At 41.4% G+C, this 23,775-nt stretch overlaps 1 protein-coding gene across 3 annotated transcripts in view; it reads left to right on the plus strand.

The window, feature by feature from the left end:
• LOC122919463 (diacylglycerol kinase eta-like) overlaps positions 1 to 23,775 on the plus strand; it is a 283,154-nt gene that overhangs the window by 134,149 nt on the left and 125,230 nt on the right. For all 3 annotated transcript variants that reach the window (XM_044268513.1, XM_044268514.1, XM_044268515.1), the window contains 4 exons: positions 16,580 to 16,684; positions 17,560 to 17,692; positions 20,634 to 20,740; positions 22,464 to 22,589. In XM_044268513.1, coding sequence (XP_044124448.1) covers positions 16,580 to 16,684; positions 17,560 to 17,692; positions 20,634 to 20,740; positions 22,464 to 22,589 — 471 coding nt within the window. The remainder of the gene's footprint in view (positions 1 to 16,579; positions 16,685 to 17,559; positions 17,693 to 20,633; positions 20,741 to 22,463; positions 22,590 to 23,775) is intronic.

Below are 23,775 nucleotides of genomic sequence, written 5' to 3' on the forward strand. Positions count from 1 at the left end.
TAAATTAGGTATTTTTTGGTGCAAAAAAAAAATTTTTTTTTACTTCATTTTAACAGTGTCATGAAGTACAATATGTGACGAAAAAACAGTCTCAGAACGGCCTGGATAAGTCAAAGCGTTTTAAAGTTATCAGCACTTAAAGTGACTCTGGTCAGATTTGCAAAAAATTGCCTGGTCCTAAGGTGTAAAAAGGCTGTGTCCTTAGGGGTTAAAGGTTAATCCTAATCTTACTGAGAAGAATTTGGCTTAAATAAATGTTTATGACCTCTCAGTAGAGAGATAAGGCTTATTGTCATGACCATGGTCATGGTCGTGACTCCTTGGGAGCCACATGCATTTGCCCGCGGTCTGGTATTGTTGTCAACCACAGGTGAGGGCTAGTATCTTGCCTCACGTGTGGTTGCCGCTGGCAACTTGTGGTTGTTGGGCAGTGGAGCAGCCTGAGCTGGTTGCTGGGCGACTCGCTGTCCATGCATGCGGTTGTCTTTGGCAACGTGTGTTTATGTGTGCACTTTCCTTGTCTGGTGTGCACGGGGTTTATTGTGTGTATTCCCCTTTTAGTTGCTGTCTTTCATTCCCTGGTGTGAGAAGGGTTAATTCCCTTCCTAGTCTGTGAGCACTGGGTGTGTCTGCGTGGGTGTGGCTACATGGGCTATTTAACCTCAGTTACGACCTGATGTCTGGGGGTACTCCAGCCTTGTAGTAAGCTGGAGGCACTCTCCTGGTCCCATATACCATCTGCCAGTGAGGGCCACCCTTGTGGTCATAAATTGTGATACTATATGTTTATGTGATGTTAAGTTTATGTCTATGTGGTGTTTATGTGTGCTGTGTCCTTTTATGTTTGTGTGTGGACAGCCAGCACTTGTGTCCAGGGATCCAGTCAGTGTGTCTGTGGCAGGTAGAGGTGGAAGTCTTTCACTCTCCTGCCATATCCATAGTCTGTTTATGGTTATATCCCATTGCAGCTCGGCCAGTTTAGACTCCTGTTTCTACGCATCCAGGAGGAACAGGTGGTCTACCCAGCTCCTAGTTCAGGGATTGGCAGAGGGTGAGTAGGGATCCGAGGTTCCTGAGCATGAGCCCTCCTACCATCAAGGTCGGCTCATGCAGCTAGGAGTCAGGGTCGGATTAGGGATGCGATAGGAGGTGACCTGCTCCCTTATTCTGTTGTCCTGGCCGAGCAGCCACTAACATCTCATGGCATCACACGGCTGAGGGTTTTCCCCATCCTCAGCCGTGATACTTATTAGATGACCCAAAGTGAAAGTAAAAGTACCAGTCATACAGTTAGAAAAACATTTAACCCTTTGTGAGAGAAAGGCTGAATATTTTTAATAAAAGTCAATTGAAAATATGATTTCTAGCCAAAAATAAGTTAAATGCAATCATAAAAATAAATTCCTCCAAAGGTGTACATGTGTGATTTATACTGTTTAGTGCTCTTCTTATACTGTGGCATATATATATATATATATATATATATATATATAAACTGCATTTATATGTTTATTGTAATATATCCTATTCATTTGCACTGTTATTACACGTTATTACACTATAGCACAATGCATCGTGGAAAGGGGTAATGCACAGCCAGCTAATACTGAGAGACTTTATGACTTTCTACCTATGCAAAGATTTGTAGGATATAAAAAACAGATACAATGATCTTTGGACTTTTGACGTCTATTGTTTCTGCTTTGTTGTTTACATCTGAAGACTTGTTTATGTCTGTAAAAGCTGCTTAGACATTCCCATATGCTTGCATTGAAACTCTTTACAAGTCTATGGTAGACAGAAATTGTAAAAACCTGGCCAGTGAATGTACAGGTGGCATGAGTGTTCAAGTGATTGAATACAGGGTTGAAGGAAAGATTTTTAGTCAAATATAACCCCAAAAAGGGGAGTGTGCTGCCTAGAAGTTATGATAGGATCACATGGAAATGGGAATGTCAGGTTTAGGTAGGGTAGCAGATAGTGGTAAGAAGATTAAATTTCAGATAAAGAGAGGATATGATGTTAGAAACATAGGACATACAGTTGTGATCAAAATAATATCAGTCAGACATCACTAACCTGATCGGTCACTGTTTTTGGTAGAAATTATATTTCTACATGGCAAATAATTTACTAGCAGGTGTAGTAGAGTAATAGAAACCCAACAGACCCAACAGTCATGACATGCATGCTGCTGATTATCTGTAATTCAATCACTTATTGAAAGGGGCTTTTACAAAATAATGAATAATTCATAGCAGTGTCAAGTTCAATGAGTGAGGTCATTCATTCTTTGAAAAACAGGTGCCAATTATTGCCCTTATTTAAGGAAGGAAGGCAGCAAATGTTTTACATGCTGGTTACAGTGCATTTCTCTCTGAAATTCTGAGGGAAATTGGTCTTTCCAGACATTGTTCAGAAGAACAGCGTACCTTAATTAAAAAGTTGATTAGAGAGGGGAAAACATAGAAGAAGTGCAGAAAATGATAGGCTGCTCAGCTAAAATGATCGCAAATGCTTTAAAATGGCAACCAAAACCTGAAAGACGTGGAAGAAAGCGAAAAACTACCATTCGAATGGATAGAAGAATAGCCAAAATGGCTCATACCTGTGAGTACTGTTACAATTAGAAGACGCCTATGTGAAGCCAACCTATCTGCAAGAACCCCCCGCAAAATCCCACTGTTGAAAAAAAGATGTGCTGTGACCCCTCTCCTCCTAATCTAGCACTCTTTAAACATCTATTGAATGCTGCCAAATTGCTGATTACTCTGGTTATTTACTGATGTTCCTTCCATGGAACAATGGTTTCAGAAAATCGACCAGATATACCGTCTGGAAGAGTTGTCCTCGTGGAAATTGAGATCTCACCACAAATTTCTCCAGATTTGGAATCAATGGGGCTCCTTTAGAGGATATTAGACAAACTGTCTTGCAGACCTAGTGACCTTGTTTCTGCGATGTCACTATACCCAGCTCCTTCCTATTACCTCCTCTTTTTAGAGTACAACAGCGTGAACTATCATGCCTACTATGGCCCGTCTCGGATGAGATCTACTGCGGTGCTATGGCACCAATGGTGAAGATTTATAACTGCCTTCTCCAGTTGTCTTCTTTTTTACTGACCTGCCGCAATGGTTATACTGCATAACATGTTATGTGCTTGACAGACCTGTATTCTGTTCATGACCTGTACATGGACAGTGGAGACTTGTAATTTTCCTCCACTGTTCTATCCTTGTAATGCTCAATAAATAAATAAATAAAAAAGACGTGCTGAAGAGGTTACAATTTGCCAAAGAGCACATTGACTGATGAAAGTAAGATTGTTCTTTTTGGGTCTAGAGACAGTTTGTCAGACGACCCCCAAAAACTGAATTCAAGCCACAGTACACTGTGAAGACAGTGAAGCATGGTGGCGCAAGCATCATGATATGGGGATGTTTCTCATACTACGGAGTTCGGCCTATTTATAGCATACCAGGGGTCATTGATCAGTTTGAATACATCAGAATACTTGAAGAGGTCATGCAGCCTTATCCCGAAGAGGAAATGCCCTTGAAATGGGTGTTCCAACAAGACAACGACCTCAAACACACAAGTAAACGTGTAACATTATGGTTCCAGACCAACAAAATTGACGTTATGGAGTGGTCAGCCCAATCCCCAGATCTTAATCCAATAGAACACTTGTGGGATGACATCAAAAATGCAGTTTCTGAGGCAAAACCAAGAAATAGAGAAGAACTGTGGAATGTAGTCCAATCATCCTGGGCTGGAACACCTGTTCACAGGTGCCAGAAGTACAGACAGATGTACAGCAGTTCTCAGAAACAATGGTTATACAACTAAATATTAGTTAAGTGATTCAAAGGAAAGCTAAATCTTCAAACATTTTTAAGTTTATATAGTGAATGTTTGAGTTTGTAAAGAAGAATATTTTTTGAACCGTCTAATATTCACTTTTCTTATATTTTTTTAGAGGAACAACACAAATTTCATATATTTTTCTTCATGTTTTATTTGGAATAGAATGTGTAGTGTTCCCAATGCATTTGTGTGTCTGGAAATAAAAGCTATTAGAAGGATTTTGAACTTTATAAAAAAAATTAAACACACTGCTATTATTTTGAACACAACTGTATATGATGTATGGTTTTTGTTTTAAGTGTGGTGTCTTTGTAAATATGTGTCACAATGTGGCTCGTCTGCCGTTCCCCATGGACTGTTCAATGTAGAAAACCAAGCGAGAGTAGTATTGTTAAGGTGAATAGAGTGAAAGAGCTGTGGTCTCCATAAGAGTAGTTACTGTTAGATTTAGCCATCAGGGCGTCAGTTGAGACTTTAGTAAGGGCAGTTTCAGTAGAGGGCAGAAACCAGATTATAAGGGGTCAAAAAGGAAAGTTAGCAGAGAGAAAGCTGGAGAGTAGACAAATGTTCCAGGAGTTCAGCGATAAAGGGAAGATTAGTGGAAGATGAATAGTTATAGTTAGCAATGTTGTATGGGTCAAGAGATGTTTTTAGTAATGGGGTTATTAACAGTTATCTTCCTGCAAAATCACGTACATGTACGTAGGAGAATGTGCACCCGCCCGATCCACAGCACGGGTCCGGCTGTTACTGAGACCCTACCTAGGACAATCGCCCCAAAAAATAAAAATGAACTATGGCTCGCAGAATATGGAGATGTTATTGTGTAAAACTTAAATAAATTTAAAAAAGTGTACATATTGGGTATCAACACGTTCGTAAGAACCTGCTGTATAAAAATATTACATGACCTAACCCCTCAGGTGAACACAGTAAAAAAAAAAATTAATAAAAAGTGTGTCAAAAAAGTCATTTTTTGCCACCTTACATCACAAAAAGTGTAATAGCAAGCGATCAAAAAGTCATATTCACCCTAAAATAGTACCAATCAAACCATCATCAGTGGCTTTCAGAATATAAAGACACTAAAAAATCTTTTTTTTCAAAAATGATTTATTATGTAAACAAACAACCAAAAAATACATATTTGGTATTGTCTCTTCCGTAACAACCTTCTCTATAAAAATACCACATGATCTAACCTGTCAGATAAATATTGTAAATAATGAAAAATAAAAACTGTGCCAAAACAGCTATCTTTTGTTACCTTGCATCACAAAAAGTGTAAGGGTACTTTCACACTAGCGTTTTTCTTTTCTGGCATTGAGTTCCGTCCTAGGGGCTCTGTACCGGAAAAGAACTGATCAGTTTCATCTCCATGCATTCTGAATGGAGAGTAATCCGTTCAGGATACATCAGGATGTCTTCAGTTCAGTTTTTTTGACTGTTCAGGACGGAGATAAAACCGCAGCATGCTGCGGTTTTATCTCCAACCCCCAAAAAAACGAAGACTTGTCTGAATGCCGAATCCGTCATTTTTTTGCATAGGAATGTATTAGTGTCGGATTTAAAAAATATATATATAACGTTCTCCGGATGACGGATCCGCAGAATAGGATCTAACCTACACTGACTATCTCCCACTAACTATCTGTATTATATATATAAGCTATCTATCTATCTATTTAATGTAATGACACAGCAAAGCACAGAGCACAGCGATGACACTGCTGTCTCTCTCAGAACTCCATAAAACTACAGAAAATGGCTGCTGGGGAGGTTCTTATATAGTAAGGGGGAGGCAACTTTCCTATTGGTTGCTAGGGATGTTGCTAAGCTCAGACAAAGACATTGCAGCCTTCTCATTGGCCCACAAGCAAGAACCAGGGAGGGATCAAGGATTCAGATGGAAAAAAAAATCTAGAATATTTGCGAATACAAATATATAGCACTATATTCTAAATCTTCGCGATCCGAATATTCGCACCCAAAACGAATGTCAATTTGCTAAATTTCTCTGCTAGAGATGCCTTTCCAGTATCTTTCTAGTCTCCAAAAGAATCTTTGCTTATGTCAAATAGTGAAGGGAGGTCACACTGGGCAGGTCAACTGTTCTATAATGCAATAATACTATTGTAAGTTTTTCTTGTTCGCTATACCTTAACTAACAGTTCTTTACTATGTAAGGTGCCTGGCAGAAGAATGTAATGTTTGATAGAAATTCTACACTCTGGAATGTAAGTGAACAAGACCCAAGAACTTGATCCCTTTTTCAGTAAGAAGACATCAAGGAAATGAATAGCAGAGTAAAAAAATAATTTGTTAAAGGAACAGATAGATTAGCTTTTGTAGTATACATCTTGTGCATTACCCCAACATAGAGTACTTGCGCAATTGTTTGTTATTTAATGTTCTGATGTATTGTACTACCCAGTATAGCTTTGTATAGATAAGTTAGGGTTAACGATCCTGACTGTACCCTTTGAGAAGCTAGGTGATGTACTTGGGTCTGCCCCTGGTTCAGCCCATGTGAGTAGTGTATTAGCTGAGAAAGTCAAAGGAGCTGCATGGTATCACTCCATGGAGCTTTACATCAAGAAAGTCATCTCTACATTACAGTACTCCAGAAAAGATAAAGAAAGAACTAGAAGGTCCAGAATCTGCATGGCTGAGCATTGGAATCAGTTTGTGAGGTATTCGCTGTTTAACTCGGGCCTTTTTTATTTTTACATTTTTTATTTCTCATAATTTTTTTATTTTCCCGTTCACATAGCCATATGAGGGCTTTTGCTCGGGACAAGATGCATTTTTTTAATGCCACCATTTCATTTACCATGTTGTATATTGGAAAACAGTTAACAAATTCTTTGTGGGGTAAATAAAATAAAAAACACAATTCCATCAAGGTTTTGGGGGTTTTGACATCACAGTGTTCACTATGCACTAAAAATGACATGTTTTTACAGACCTAGACCCTGACATATGTAAAGGCACTTAGAATCAATTATTAAATAAGCAAACATGACATGTGGCTCAATACGATTGCGGCGATATCAAACTTATATAGTTTTTTTATTTCGTTTAATAAAAACCTTTGAAAAAAAAACAATTTTTTCTTTGCATCGCCATGGTGTGACAGCCATAACTTTTTTTTATATATTTAAGTCTACAGAGCTGTATGATGGCTTTTTTTTTTGGTGTTACGAACTGTAGTTTTTACTGGTATCTATTTTGTGATATGTATGACTTTTTGATAACTGTTATTCAATTTTTTTGGGGGGGGGGGGGACAAGATGACAAAATAAATAGCAAATCGCATGTTTTTCATATTTTTTTCGATATGGCGTTCACCATACAGGACATTTAAAAAAATATTTTAATAGTTCAGACATTTTCAGATGCAGCGATACCTCACATGTTTACTTTTTATTGTTTATATTTTTTTATATGTAAAATTGGGAAAGGGGGATTCAAACTTAAATTTTTTTTAATTTTTTTTTTTACTGGAATCTTTTGATCCCTTGTCCAATTCACCTTAATAGTGATCTATTAGGGTGAATAGAGTTTTTACACTGTCTATGCTGAGCTATGCCTCGTCCATAGTTCAGGAGGCAGATGACTATGGCAGGCCTGGAAGGCTTCAGTAGCGCCCAGGTTGCCATGGTAACCGATCGGAGGCCTGTGATTTCACAGCACAGCCGCGTATGGAGTGTCCTGACCGCAGCATTCTGCTCCATACAATTGCGGGTGCATGATGCCGTAAATGTACAGTATTATGCATTAAGTGGTTAAAGGGGTCGTCTCACCTCAGCAAATGGCATTTATCATGTAGACAGTTATTACAAGGCACTTACTAATGTATTGTGATTGTCCATCTTGACTCCTTTGCTGGCTGGATAGATTTTTCAGTCACATTATACACTGCTTATATCCAGGGGTTACAGCCATTGCTGCAGTGCAGATATGAGGTGGCTGCGTATGTGTGCCAACTGCATCCCCATGGTCATGGCTGCCCGAGATAATACAACTGGATCCAGTCTGAACTGATGCAGACGGTGGTATTATTGACCGGATGTGTTTTTGCTTATCCCCTGCCCGATCCAGCAAACACACAGATGTGAAAGTAGCCGAAGTGCCTGGTATTAACTTTGTCTACGTGATAAATGCCCTGGGCCAAAAGGAGACAACCCCTTTAAAGGGCCTCTGTCAGCAGATTTGTACCTATGAAACCGGCTGACCTGTTACAGGTGCGCTTGGCAGCTGAAGGCATCTGTGTTGGTCCCATCTTCATATGTGCCTGCATTGCTGAGAAAAAGGGGTGTAGCTGTTACACCTAGAGGCTCTGCCCTCTTTAATTGCCGCTCCCTGTTCACGTGTGATGCCATTTTCACTGCCTGGCTCTGTCAGTGCAGAAAGCGCAGCAGTCACAGAGCGAGATGATCATCAAGGCACAAGGGCAGCGCCCCCGCTGCACCTACAGGCTCATTTGCATATATATATAAAAAATCTGCAAAGTGGGCACATATGAATATGGGTACATAGGTACAAATCTGCTGACGGATGGCCTGTATGGTTGATAGAGACTTTGCTGCGATGGGAGAGACATTTCTAACACACCCTTTTCTACTTGCTGGCCATCCGTATCCTAATCCTGAACTCCTCCGTTCGGAATTACAGACAAGTTTGTAAAGAACGTATTTCCAGACTTAGATTCTGCAGAGAAAGGCTTTGGAGAAATAGAGGAAAGGCGTACTACAATCCCCACTCATGCTTATATCTATACATTGGAACCAGGGAACATTTGCACTTTGAATTGTTTGAAACTGTGTTCGATACCCTTGGATGTACTACAACCCCCATTCTGTACATTAGTAAAAAGAGACCTATCTGTTCTCTACAGCTTGCCTGGTTACTGACTTCAGCACCATTCGCTGGCCACGGCAGCTACATCTCCGGCCGTGCAACAGTCATAACACCCAGGGCACCCCAACTACCATCAGGCAGGAGCCCCAACATCAGGACGTGTCCTGTCCCTACCCAGCCCTAGGGGCATCAGTGTGAGCATTGCCACCGAATAAGGGCTCATGCACACGAGCGTATTTTCTTTCTGTGTCCGTTCATTTTTTATTTTTTTTGCGGACTGAAAAATGTATACAGCCGTGTGCATGAGCCCTAAGAATAACTGTAGCAGCCAGAACCACCATCCTTCCCATCCTCCAGGGCTTGCAGCACTTGTTAAACTGGTTAAGTGTGTGTCAGTCATGTATGAGATAAGAGTCGAATTTATCTACAGTACTGTAAATAATGGTAACTAGAAATACCTGACTGTTTACATTATATGGTTATTTTTGTTACCTTAAAAAAACTAAGTACGGTCGAAGGTGAGACAGGTTGTGCAGTTTTTGATGATCCAGGGGTAGAATATGGAACCTGATATCCGGCTGCCCCTTCAGGCCTTTGTGATCTAGTGTTACAAAGCTTAATCCCTGACAACCTTCGCACCCAGGGGTCCAACCCATTTGAAATATGTACATTTATATGTCTGTTGTATCATCAGCACATTGACACTTGATCCCCTCAATGAAACATGCATTGGATTAATGGCCTACATATCAAACAAGATATGGTAGGTCAGGTTTTTGGTGTAAAAATTTCGACATGCCAGTGGTCTGTGTTTAAGATAAGTTAGATTAGACCTGGACTCTGACACATTTACTATCTGCGACACTTGAAATATCACAGATAAGTCGCATCCTACGCCAGGCAGCCCCGTGATGTATTTTTTAAGACTAGTCATACAACACAATGTGAAATACATTTGGTGCAAGCAAAACCTGACTTGAAAATGATCTCAAATGATAAGTGTCCTGCATAATGTTTAAAGCTATCCTGGTACTCAGAGCAACATGTAAGCTCAATGTAGATATAAATCAGGTTCGATTAAAATGTAACTTGCTAGCTACAGGGCCAATGGGCACATGAATTTGAAGACCGTAAACCCTCAGATGTGAGGTAGGTGTGTTGGGTTTCAGACACATGTGGCAGCCACATTCGCCACTCTATGAAAACCCAGCCTTATAGAAGGGTCATTTAGCCACTATATATAATATATATATGTATATTTCAACACTGAACAAAAATATAAATGCAACACTTTCGGTTTTGCTCCCATTTCTAATGAGCTGAACTCAAAGATCCAAATTTTTTTTTACATACACAAAAAACCCATTACTCTCAAATATTGTTCACAAATCTGTCTAAATCTGTTAGTGAGCACTTCTCCTTTGCCGAGATAATCCTTCCCACCTCACAGGTGTGGCATATCAAGGTGCTGATTAGACAGCATGAATATTGCACAGGTGTGCCTTAGACTGCCCACAATAAAAGGCCACTCTGAAATGTGCAGTTTGATCACACAGCACAATGCCACAGATGTAGCAACGTTTGAGGGAGCGTGCAATTGGCATGCTGACTGCAGGAATGTCTACTAGAGCTGTTGCCCATACAATGAATGTTCATTTCTCTACCATAAGCCGTCTCCAAAGGTGTTTCAGAGAATTTGGCAGTACATCCAACCGGCCTCACAACCGCAGACCACGTGTAACTACACCAGCCCAGGACCTTCCACATCCAGCATGTTCACCTCCATGATCGTCTGAGACCAGTCACCCGGACAGCTGCAGCAACAATCGGTTTGCATAACCAAAGAATTTCTGCACAAACTGTCAGAAACCATCTCAGGGAAGCTCATCTGCATGCTTGTTGTCCTCATCGGGGTCTGGACCTGACTGGAGTTCAGCGTCGTAACCGACTTGAGTGGGCGAATGCTCACATTCGATGGCATCTGGCACGTTGGAGAGGCGTTCTGTTCACAGATGAGTCCTGGTTTTCACTGTTCAGGGCATATGGCAGACAGCGTGGGTGGCGTCGTGTGGGTGAGCGGTTTGCTGACGTCAGCATTGTGGGGATCGAGTGGCCCATGGTGGTGGTGGGGTTATGGTAGGCGCAGGCGTATGTTATGGACAACGAACACAGGTGCATTTTATTGATGGCATTTTGAATGCACAGAGATACCGTGACGAGATCCTGAGGCCCATTGTTGTGCCATTCATCCACGACCATCACCTTATAATGCACGGCCCCATATTGCAAGGATCTGTACTCAATTTATGGAAGCTGAAAACATCCCAGCATGGCCAGCATACTCACCGGACATGTCACCCATTGAGCATGTTTGTTTACGACAGCGTGTTTCAGTTCCTGCCAATATTCTGCAACTTCGCACAACTATTGAAGAGGAGTAGGACCAACATTCCACAGGCCACAATCAACAACCTGATCAACTCTATGCGACAGATGTGTTGCACTGCGTGAGGCCACACCAGATACTGACTGGTTTTCTGCCCCCCCCCCCCAAGTAAGGCAAAACTGTGCTCATTTCAGAGTGGCCTTTATTGTGGGCAGTCTAAGGCACACCTGTGCAATATTCATGCTGTCTAATCAGCAACTTGATATGCCACACCTGTGAGATGGGAAGGATTAGCTCGGCAAAGGAGAAGTGCTCACTAACACAGATTTAGACAGATTTGTGAACAATATTTGAGAGTAATTGGTCTTTTGTGTATGTAGAAAATATTTCAGATCTTTGAGCTCATGCAAGATGGGAGCAAAACTGAAAGTGTTGCATTTATATTTTTGTTTAGTGTGTATATATATATATATATATATATATATTATATTTGTGGGGAAAAGATCTGTAAAACCTGTCATTTTCACACTTACGGTATATCTTGGCATTTTTCATCTCCTGTAAACAGCTATCGGTACAGGGAGGATGTGTTATCAATTATTGACAGCTATCTATGTATGCATACTTAAGCCTTATTCACACGTCAGTGTTCAGTCAGTGAGGATTAAAGGCTATGTACACCTTTGGGGGCAATTTTTTTTAAATTATTGCATTATACTTACTTTGAGCTTAAAATCATTTTTTTCAATTGATCGTTATTAACAATATGGAATCCTTTTTTGTGTACAGAGCTGACGTGCTCTACTAGCTGCCTGTTTCCGTCATCTGAGGAGCAGACGGACTTCTTATCTCTGCTCTCTCACTTCATACACACTCATAGCTCAATCCCTATCTTACTGATAGGAATGTGGGTTTTGACCTCTTGGTAGTTTAGAAATAAGGGTAATTAGGGCACAAAGTGAAAGTGAAAGTACCAGTCATACAGTTGGAAAAACCCTCTGTGACTGAACAGCTCAATATTTTTAATAAAGGCCAATTGAAAATATGATTTTTTAGCCAAAAATAAGTTAAATGCAATCATAAATGCAAAAACATTGACTCCAAAAGGTGTACATAGCCTTTAAACAGTAACTAAACTTTTGTATATATTTTTTTGTGAATGTGTCCCTAATGCCCCAATAACGGTTTTTGTAATGTACTTTATTGATGTATTTTAAATAGACTTTACCACCCTAAAGCGCAGCTTTCCCTGTGCTCTTAAAATTTACCTTTCTGTACACAGCTAACTTCTCAGGGGTGTACGGAGGACGGAGTTTACATTATATGAATGGGGCTGCAGCGCAGTGAATACGGGCACTAGCGCATATTGCTGCTCCTGCCCGTGCCCCCCCCGAAGGTTTACTAACTCCTGTCATAGCACATGGCGACTCGTGTACTATGCCAGGATTAGCGGTGCGTGATCCTGCCTCTGCCTGCTTCGCTAAGCTAAGAGTGGACATGCAGTTCTCGTAGCTTAGCGGAGCAAGCAGAGGCAGGAGCCTGCTCCGCTCAGCTAATCCTGGCATAGTACATGGGTACATGGTGTACTCCGTACACCGCTCAGCAGTCAGCAGTATACAGAGAAGTGAATTTTAAGCGCACAGGGAATGGTGCCCTTTAGGGGGGTAAATACTTTAATAAAGTATATTACAAAAACTGTTATTAGGACATTAGGGACACATTCACAAAAAAATCATACAAAAGTTTAGTTACTCTTTAAGTAAATCCATAGTACATTTTATGGTACAAACATATACATTCATATACCAAATAACTTAAAATATAAGTGAACCCAGGTAACTTTCCTAAAATAAAATCTAATTCATACGTGTATCTGATGTAAACCACTATCTCACCATCTACAACTGTGACTAAGTGAAGTAAAACTGCTATTCAACCATTGTATACTAACTCTGCTTTAAAATGCAGAGGGACATCTAGAAAAGGCTTTACGCCATTATTGTGGCATTAAAAGGGTGCACATTATGGCGCAGAACAAGTATGCACCTTTATTTGCAAGCTTTTTGAGCTTCAGAAAAGTGGTGAGAAAAGGAGGTGGGATTAGCGAGAGGGGCTAATTTCTGATGTAAGTCATATGGCTGCCCGAGATGCTCCTAATTCATTAAGGGACATCTGTCTCTTAATAAATGTGTCACATCTCACACCAGCACAGGGAGATTAAGACTGGTGTAGGGAATGCCAGTCTTAAAACATGTTTCTCACAGTGTCTATAAAAAATCCCTTCCATTTCAGACCGCATGGACATGAACAATAAACGTTTGTTTTTCTGTACATAATAGATTGTGAAATTCTGTATTTTTTCAGCTCTTCTGAATAAAAAAAAAATGGTGCACGCATTCAATATGTGGGGCAAGTGACACAGTGGTCTGACTAGTGATTTATATAGTGGCAGGACTATGTTCTCATCACGGACAATTATGCCCCTTTTGATGCAACCCATTATCTTATTGGCCTTGGCAGCAGCTGCCTGACACTAATTTCTGCAGCTTAGTTTGCTGTTCACTAAAATTCCTAGATCCTTTTCCCTGTCAGTGTCACCGAGTGTTTTACCATTTAGTATGTACGGGTGACTTGCATTATTCCTTCCCATGTGCATAACCTTACATTTGTCAGTGTTAAACCTCATCTGCGACTTCTCTGCCCAAGCCTCCAATCTATCCAGATCTATCTGTAGCAGTATACTGTCCACTTCCGTGTACTTTTTACAGTTTAGTGTTATCTGCAAAAATGTATACTTTACTCTGCAAGCCTTCTACAAGATCATTAATAAATATATTGAAGAGAATAGGGCACCCTTCACACGGGCGAGAATTCTGCGCGGGTGCAATGCGTGAGGTGAATGCATTGCACCCGCACTGAATCCGTACCCATTTTCTGCAATGGGGCTGTTCAGATGAGCAGCAATTTTCACGCTTCACTTGTGCATTGCGTGAAAATCGCAGCATGTTCTATATTCAGCTTTTTTCACGCAACGCAGGTCCCATAGAAATGAATGGGGCTGCTTGAAAATCACAAAGCATCCACAAGCAAGTGCAGATGCAATGCGATTTTCACGCATGATTGCTAGGAGATGATGTTAGTAAATTGATTAAAGTAAATTTACTGTATTATTTTCCCTTTTAACATGGTTATAAGGGGAATTAATAGCACTCTTAATACAGAATGCTTACTAAAATGTTGATCGAGGGGTTAAATAATAAATAAAAAAAATTCACCTCATCCTGTTGTTTGTGCAGCCAGCATCGTCTTCTTTCTTCTTCTTTCAGGAAGGACCTTTGATTACGTAATTGCGCCGCCACCGAACCCAAACCCGAACTTCAGTGAAGAAATTCGGGTCTGGGTACCATATTCAGTTTTTTATCACGCGCGTGCAAAAAGCATTGCACCCGCTCGATAAAAACTGAACAACGCAATCGCAGTCAAAACTGACTGAAATTGTGTGCGCACTCGCTCAGGTTTCCCGCAATGCACACGCAATGCATCCGGAGCAAATCAGGGACGCCCGTGTGAAAGGGGCCTAATACTGACCCCTGTGGTACCCCACTAGTGACAATGACCCTGGTATAACCTCCCTCCTTGAATTAATCCCGATAACTTATACCCCACTTCCCCTGACGAAGCCACGCCAGTGGCGAAACATGTCGGAAGGGTGCATTAGTTTAGCGCTTACCAGTGTGACTGGTGGTGGATAAGCAGATAGTTCATCCAACAATGAGTTAAATAAAAATTCTTGTGCAATGTATTGTGTGGACTCACGCCGGAACTGCCTGCCGGATCAGGCAAAACATATGCAAACTGATGGCATTAGTAAGACTGATCAGGATCCTGATCAGTCTTAAAAAATTCATTGAAATGCCGGATCCGTCTTTCCGGTGTCATCCGGCAAAACGGATCCGGGATTTATTTTTTTCACCTTTTCTTCAGTCTGAGCATTTTTTCGCCGGAGATAAAACCATAGCATGCTACAGTTTTATCTTTTGCCTGATCAGTCAAAATGACTGAACTGAAGACATCCTGATGCATCCTGAACGGATTGCTCTCCATTCAGAATGCATGGGGATATGCCTGATCAGTTCTTTTCCGGTATAGAGCCCCTGTGACGGAACTCTATGCCGGAAAAGAAAAACGCTAGTGTGAAAGTACCCTAAGTGACCCGATATTTTTATCAGGGCATAAAGCTGGTGATGGATTCTCTTTAAAGACAGCCTACCCTGTGGCGTTATATTATGTCATGCTTGGCTGGTTGTGCAGATAACGCTTATACCACCCATTTAACCCAGTAGATCCCAGGATCAATAGCAATAGTGGCATCTAAGAATTTGAAAGAGGGTGGTTCTCTGTGCCAGCCAGTTAGCACCCCTGGCATGTAAATACTGGGGGACACTGGGTTACCAAAACAGCAGGGACCTAACAAAGGTGATCTGATACTGCACTCCCAAAAAAGTGCTATCAGACACCACAGTTTGTCCCATAAAAATACATGAAACAAGTAATCATATTTTTTTGAAAAATAGATAGTTATGGCTCTTGGAATATGCAGTAACAAGTTTTCCCATAAAACATGTTTTATTGTGCAAATGTACTCAAATATGAACTAAAATAAACATATTTTTATCACCTCATCATGTCATATGATATACAAACCCACATGCATTTAATGTATGTATCCCGAAAAGAGCATATGGACAACGATTGTCTTCATTAGACAACGCTCTAAGGGTCCATTCACACGTCCGTTTTTTCTTTCCTGATCTGTTCCGTTTTTTGTGGAACAGATCAGGACCAGATCTGGACCCATTCATTTTCAATGGGTCCTGGAAAAAATCGGACAGCACAATGTGTGCTGTCCGTTTCCGTTGTTCCGTTCCGCATGTCCGTTTAAATATAAAACATGTCCTATTCTTTTCCGCAAAATTCGGATCCCGGTACAATACAAAGTCAATGGATCCGCAAAAAACGGAAGACATTCGGATGTCATTCCGTATGTCTTCCGTTTTTTGCGGAATCCGTTCCTGGAAACACATAGCAAATTTTTTTTATTTTTTATTTTTTTTATTTTTTTTCAAAGAAATCCAAACAACTTTATTTGATTATTGAAATGTATACATGTTTCCGTTTTTTGCGGATCCTCAAAAAACGGATGACATACGGATGACATACGGAAACATTTTCAGGAACAACGGATCCGCAAAAAACGGACCGAAATTCGGATTATAGAAAAATACTGACGTGTGAATGTAGCCTTTAAAGTATCCTTAGACAGTCAGGAAAATGATGTTCTCCTAAGATACCAAACTACAGCTGCATTATGTCCAATAAGTTGGAATAAGTTGGAAGCATATGCTTCATTTTGAAACCATATACCTTCACTGGGAGCTGATTTTCTAAATCTCTAAACAGGTGATTACTCCATTCCGCAAGCTCATCTTGTGTGCTGAGAATAGGAAAGAGATGGAAGATTGGATTGGAGCCATCAAATCTGTCCAGAAGTGGGATCTTAATGAGGTATTGTATATCAGTGCACTAGCAGTGTATGCATTCCATGAATCTTGAATGCTGGATTAAGTTTTGAGCTTCATATTGTGAAAAGAACATAGACAGATGCTTCTGTTAAAACCTATTAGGCCTCATGCACACGGCCGTTGTGCGCCCGTGGCCATATTAAGGCCCGCATACGGCACCGGCCATGTGCACCCCGCATCACGGATGCGGACCCATTCACTTGAATGTGTCCGCAATCACGGAGATGCGGTGCGGAACGGAAGCATGGATCGGAAGCACTATGGAGTGCTTCAGTGGTGTTTCTGCCTGTGCCTCTGCATCGTGGTGTTTTGCGGTGTGGGCAGATCACGGACCCATTCAAATTGAATGGGTCTCGATCCGTCCCGGCCGTGGCACGGACATTGCCTGTGCATTAGCGACCACAAATTGCAGTCCCCAATGCACGGAACGGACGCACAACGGCCATGTGCATGAGGCCTTAGTCTTTCTTAGACCAAGCTGTTTCAAACAAGGTCCATTAGGCTACATGCATCCGGGTTTTTTTTGCGGATAGGATGCGGACCCCTGCATCAGTATGTCCGTTCCGTAGCGCCGCAAAAATAATAGTGCATGTCCTATTTTTTTCTAGTTTGCGGACAAGTATAGGCATTATTACAATGGATCCGAAAAAAAACTATCCGCAAAAAAAACGGATGCTATTCGGACGTCCATTTTTTTCGTGGCGCCGCAATTTGCGTCATATGCATGTAGCCTTAGACAAATGTTTGCAATTTTGCCTCCCTGGGAGAAACAATCCTTCCAAGCCCCACATGGCACTGGACAATTTCCATGGTAATTTACCTAAAGTGTTAAACTTGTGCCCTGTATTTTGCTTTCAGACAACCCAGTTTAATATGGAACATTTTTCTGGAATGCACAACTGGTACGCCTGTTCACACGCCAGACCCACATTCTGCAATGTGTGCAGAGAGGCGCTGTCTGGTGTCACTTCTCATGGACTGTCCTGTGAAGGTATTCTATGGATGCATGTCAGAATGGAACTAAATACTTTGTTGTAATGATAGGACGCACAGCAAAAGATTATATAGTACCATGTTACATAGAAAATGTATGCGATGCGATGGTACATATAGCGGATTTGTGCCTAAAATTGAAGCTGAACCATTTACCCAGTCAGAAAAAATTGAAAATCATGAAATAATATATTGCACATTCCAGACACAATAGTTCACATGGAATGAATATAGAATTAATATAAAAATATAGGATAAAAAATCACAGAAAAACATACAATGTCTAAAAATGTGCAATTTATAAAAGTGCACAAATCAAGATTTGTAAGAATTGTATTTAATTATCAAATACTCCCAATTAGATGTCTATATTGATCCCTGTTTATGTGAATGATTCCACACTGTATGCTGTATTTTGTCTGGTATTTTTGATGGAACCTGCGACAGAGCTGAGCCTTCGATGCAGATTTGAAAGATGTCAGCGTGTTTACAGTGAGATTACACGGAATATATTTTATGTTAAACTGATCACAAATTGTCTGTTTAAGCTAAATATCAGTGCAAATATGATGGATATGCAGTGCAGACTTAAAGGGTTTTACATAGAGAATTTAAAAAGAGACAAAAAGTGCCAGAAATAGATTTAAAAAATGGAGGTCTTGTATGTTGATTGTTCTCATCTCCAGACCAATGAGTAGCAGACGTCACCATAGCCACATGCAGGCGCATCATAAGCTCCTATAACTTGGCACACGATCCTCCCGTACAGGCTCTAACCGCAGATATTACCGCTGAGGAAGGTCTTGTTGGACCGAAACATCCATTTTTATTACATATCTTGTGGTGCTTCTCAAACTTGTTATATCTAAGTGGATCGTTCTCTGGACAGCTTATGTCTTTCACAATTGAACAAGATTTCTATGAATGATTCTCAATTGAGGGCCAAAAATGTTCTGATTTTAAAAGGGCCAGAAAAACGAAGTTTTACTCACTGATCCCCTGCTGCCGCCACCCAGCTTCTGCTCAGGTGCTCTGCACTTCCTGTCCACTGATTGGCTGAGCAGCCTTTCCCAGCATTAACCCTGGGTTCACACCTAAGCGTTCCTCAAACGCGCGTTTTACGCGCGTTTTTGTTGCGCGTTTTTTATGCGCGTTTTTTGTAATAGTAAACGCGCGTTTGACGCGCGTTTGTGTCATTGACTGCAGTGTCCTATGGCCACAAACGCGCGTCAAAACGCCCCAAAGAAGCTCAAGTACTTGTTTGAGCGTCGGGCGTTTTACAGCGCGTTCGTACGCGCTGTAAAACGCCCAGGTGTGAACCCTTCCCATAGGGAAGCATTGGTTTTCATGTCTTAAGCGTTTTACAGCGCGTTTGAACGCGCTGTAAAACGCTCAGGTGTGAACCCAGGGTTATGGCATGTCGAGCCTGTACAGGAGGACCCCTTTAAATATGCCCATTTCTGCCCATTTTTTCCATAGATGTCACTTTTTGCAATGCATAGAGTGATGTCTGCAGAAAATCCCCAACAGAATCATCACGTAAAACATTGTTTTTGCTGCCCCTCAGAATTGGTATTAAATTTGTAACCAATGTTTTTCTGCTCAGCGTGGCACACCCTAATGGTCATATATTCTGGCTTAGGCCTCATGCACACAACCGTTCCTTTTTTTGCGGTTTGCAAACCGCAGATCCGCAAAAAACTGAAGCTGCCCGTGTGCCTTTCGCAATTTGCGGAACGGAACGGGCGGCCCATTGTAGAAATGCCTATTCTTGTCCACAAAACAGACAAAAATAGGACATACAATTTTTTTTTTTGCGGGGCCTCGCAACGGATGCGGACAGCACACAGAGTGCTGTCCGCATCTTTTGCGGCCCCATTGAAGTGAATGTGTCCGCACCTGAGCCGCCAAAACAGCGGCTCCGATGCGGACCCAAACTGCGGCTCGGATGCGGACCCAAACTGCGGCTCGGATGCATGAGGCCTTATACTGTGTCTAATCAGTGCTGTATTCTCCTGTAAAGTCTGCAGGGTGATAATACTCTGCAGAGCACCTGTATAGACCTGGTATCGGACCACAATATGGTCACTGTATGGTAGTATTATTGCGTACAGCATACATTTGTCCCAGACTGAAAAAGTGAGTGCACACCTAATGCATGCATATGATCCATGGACACACTAGTATTCAGATCCATAACGTAGACACACAAGTGTATCACCGCTCTGTACAACCATTAGGTTGGATGGAGACCTGTTGTACTTCTGTATGCCTATGATTTCATACAGAAGCACAGAAGGGTAGCATACTCCATCAACGTGTTAGGCTACTTTCACACTGGCTTTTTGGTTTACGTTTGTGAGATCCGTTCAGGGCTCTCACAAGCGGTAAAAAAAAAAACGGATCAGTTTTGCCCTAATGCATTCTGAATGGATAAGGATCTGCTCAGAACGCATCAGTTTGCCTCCGTTCCGTCTACATTCAGCTTTGGAGGCGGACACCAAAACGATACTTGCCGTATGACGAAACTGAGCCAAACGGATCCGTCCCCATTGACTTACATTGTGTGTCAGAATGGATCCGTTTTCTTTGACACAATAGAAAACAGATCCATCCACCATTGACTTTTAATGGTGTTCATGACAGATCCGTCATGGCTATAGAAGACATAATACAACCGGATCTGTTCATGACGGATGCATGTGGTTGTATTATTGTAACGGAAGCGTTTTTGCAGATCCATGACGGATCCGCCCAAAGCGCAAGTGTGAAAGTAGCCTAAAACAGATCTAGTCTCCCGAAGAAGAATATCTCCATAGTACAGTACTGCAGGCTCCGTAATGCGTTACAGCAGGGACTCCATCTGACTCTCATAGCTGAAATGAAATGTTGTCATAGAAAATGGAAAATCCAAGTGAGTATGTGCTTTTTTTTTCTAGTTTGCAAGTTTAAAGCTCATAAACGTTGTGCTGTAAGGGCCACAAATAACTGCAAATGGACAACGCTAGCATCTGTGGCGAATGACATTATAGAAGACGAAGATGGGGTAAGTACAGAAACAGTGCCTTGTAGTTCATCCTAAAACGATGCTTAGACCATCAGGGTGCACATAGCAGTGGGTGTATCTACTCCTAATTAATATATTGCGCTATAGTGCAGGACCCGAACACACGGAGCACCACAGTATCAAACGTCCGTGTGCAGGAGGCCTTAGGCCTAGTTCACACAAACGTTTTTTTTGCGGGTGTACGGGCCGTTTTTTTGTGTTCCGTATACGGTCCGTATACGGAACCATTCATTTCAATGGTTCCGCAAAAAAAACGGAATGTGTTCCGTATGCCTTCCGTTTCCGTTTTTCCGTTCCGTTGAAAGATAGAGCTTGTCCTATATTTGGCCGTAAATCACGGGTCGTGGCTCCATTCAAGTCAATGGATCCGCAAAAAAAACTGAACACATACGGAAATGCATCCGTATGTCTTCCGTTTCCGTTCCGTTTTTTCTGAACCATCTATTGAAAATGTTATGGCCAGCCCAATTTTTCCTATGTAATTACTGTAAACTGTACATGGCATACGGAAAAACGGAACGGAACAACGGAACGGAAACGGAAACACAACGGAACTCAAAAACGGAACAACGGATCCATGAAAAACGGACCGCAAAAAACTATAAAAGCCATACGTTCGTGTGAACTAGGCCTTACTCATGAGCTCCTACTCGTCTCGTCCACTCGGTAATGATTGACGGTTTTCTTCTAGGGACAAGACCAATCATCAGCAGGTGGACAGAAAGAGAGGGGCCCATGAATACTGTCACTCCTCTTTACCAGGCCAGGCGACAATGATTATACAGCAAGTTCTCGGCAACCACTTAAATGTAGCGCAGACTTGACAGACCACAGAAATCACCCGGTCTGTCACTACTTTATGCCTTCCTCATAGAGGACATCATAAAGTTGAGGACATGATCCCTTCAAATTGCATCTCTCTGGTGCCTTGAATCTGGGGTATCATACAGTACCTCAATACAGTTGCAGTAAAAGCTGCAGTTTTATTATAATCTCGGTATTTTTGAAATATTACTAGGCCTAAAATCTGTACCTTTTCCTCTGATTTTCTGGAGGTACTTAGCTATAGTTCTATCTTACAGTTGGTGACATTAGTAGTCACCCAAAATGCCTTTTGTTGTATAGAATATTTTTATGTACACCGACTGAGGCTAGTTTAACACCTGGGGCAGGGATCTCCGGCATCTGCGGCTCCGGATCCAGCATTGCTGATACTGCCTCCTGCACCCCGGACCCAATTGACTATAATGGCAGAGATCTCCGGAATCTGCGGCTCCGGATCCAGCATTGCTGATACTGCCTCCTGCACACCGGACCCCATTGACTATAATGGCAGAGATCTCCGGCATCTGTGGCTCCGGATCCAGCATTGCTGATACTGCCTCCTGCACACCGGACCCCATTGACTATAATGGCAGAGATCTGGCTGCTACTTGGCAAATATGCAAAAAATCGTCCGGACACATTATAATCAGATTAACACATTATAGCCAATGGGTCCAGCAGGCAGACGACAGTGTCCGGATCCAGACATTCTCTGCCAAAACAGCTGTCCGGAACAGCCGGAAAGTAGCTTAAGGCCTCCTGCACGCAAACCACAGATCTACAAAATCCAGGTGATTGAGTGAGCCGGACTTTTCTTCATGCACAATCAGACATAAACAGTGATGTGAACCTGTCCTTATTGTGTTTTGCATTTTAGGTAACAATGCCTCATCAGTGGTTGGAAGGAAACTTGCCCGTCAGCGCTAAATGCGCAGTTTGTGATAAAACCTGTGGGAGTGTGCGGAGACTACAAGATTGGAGGTGCTTGTGGTGCAAAGCTATAGTAAGTTAGTATTTATCTTACCGCATATCCAGGGCTGGATTGGGAACTCAAAGTTGCCCTGATTTTTCCATTATGGAGTTTACCATACGGAATAAATGTCTTTATATTTTATTAGTACGTGCATTATTGTGCACAACAAGAACACTGATCTTTATTTTTTTATAGTTTATTTTTGTTATTAATATGTGGAAAGGGGATGATTAGAATTTTTATTTTAAAAACTTTTTTGCTTCTTTTCACTTATTTTAAGTCACCCTAGGGAATTTTAACATGTTATCAAACCCAGGGGAGGGGTTAAAATACAAGTAATTCCCCTATATAACTAGGGTCTTGAGCATTATAATATTGATTGAGAACACTGTATTTAAAAACTTTTATTCCCCTTTTATCCACTTTATCACTGGTGGGCCTCCAACCAGGGACCTTCTATATCAGAGGCAAAAGCTTTACTAGCTGAGCCACAGGCTGGACAGTTTTGGAAGTCTGGAATTTCTCTAACTAAAACTGTTACTAGTATTCCTGTACCATGCACTGGTGTCTACAGATACATGTCTGCATACTAGGACACTGGGATTACAGCAAGTCTTAGTAATAACAAAAATCGTAAATAAACTAAATAATTACCAATAAACACATTTTAGCTCTCTACATGTATATAGATATCAGTGCATTGTACATTCATACTAATATAGGTTTTAGCTACCTGTAGACAACAGTGTGCTTTGTAGCTTCTGCCTCTCAAGCAGGAGGTTCCTGGTAATATACATTGCAGATCCACCCCTGGGTATATCAGATTTTTATTGCCATCCTCTACATCTGAAACACTGTGTTAAGTCTGCTTATGTACAGTCGTGGCCAAGTTTTGAGAATGACACAAATATTAGTTTTCACAAAGTTTGCTGCTAAACTGCTTTTAGATCTTTGTTTCAGTTGTTTCTGTGATGTAGTGAAATATAATTACACGCACTTCATATGTTTCAAAGGCTTTTATCGACAATTACATGACATTTATGCAGAGAGTCAGTATTTGCAGTGTTGGCCCTTCTTTTTCAGGACCTCTGCAATTTGACTGGGCATGCTCTCAATCAACTTCTGGGCCAATTCCTGACTGATAGCGACCCATTCTTTCATAATCACTTCTTGGAGTTTGTCAGAATTAGTGGGCTTTTATTTGTCCACCCGCCTC

This window comes from Bufo gargarizans, chromosome 9 (assembly GCF_014858855.1).
Source record: "Bufo gargarizans isolate SCDJY-AF-19 chromosome 9, ASM1485885v1, whole genome shotgun sequence".
NCBI lineage: Eukaryota > Metazoa > Chordata > Amphibia > Anura > Bufonidae > Bufo > Bufo gargarizans.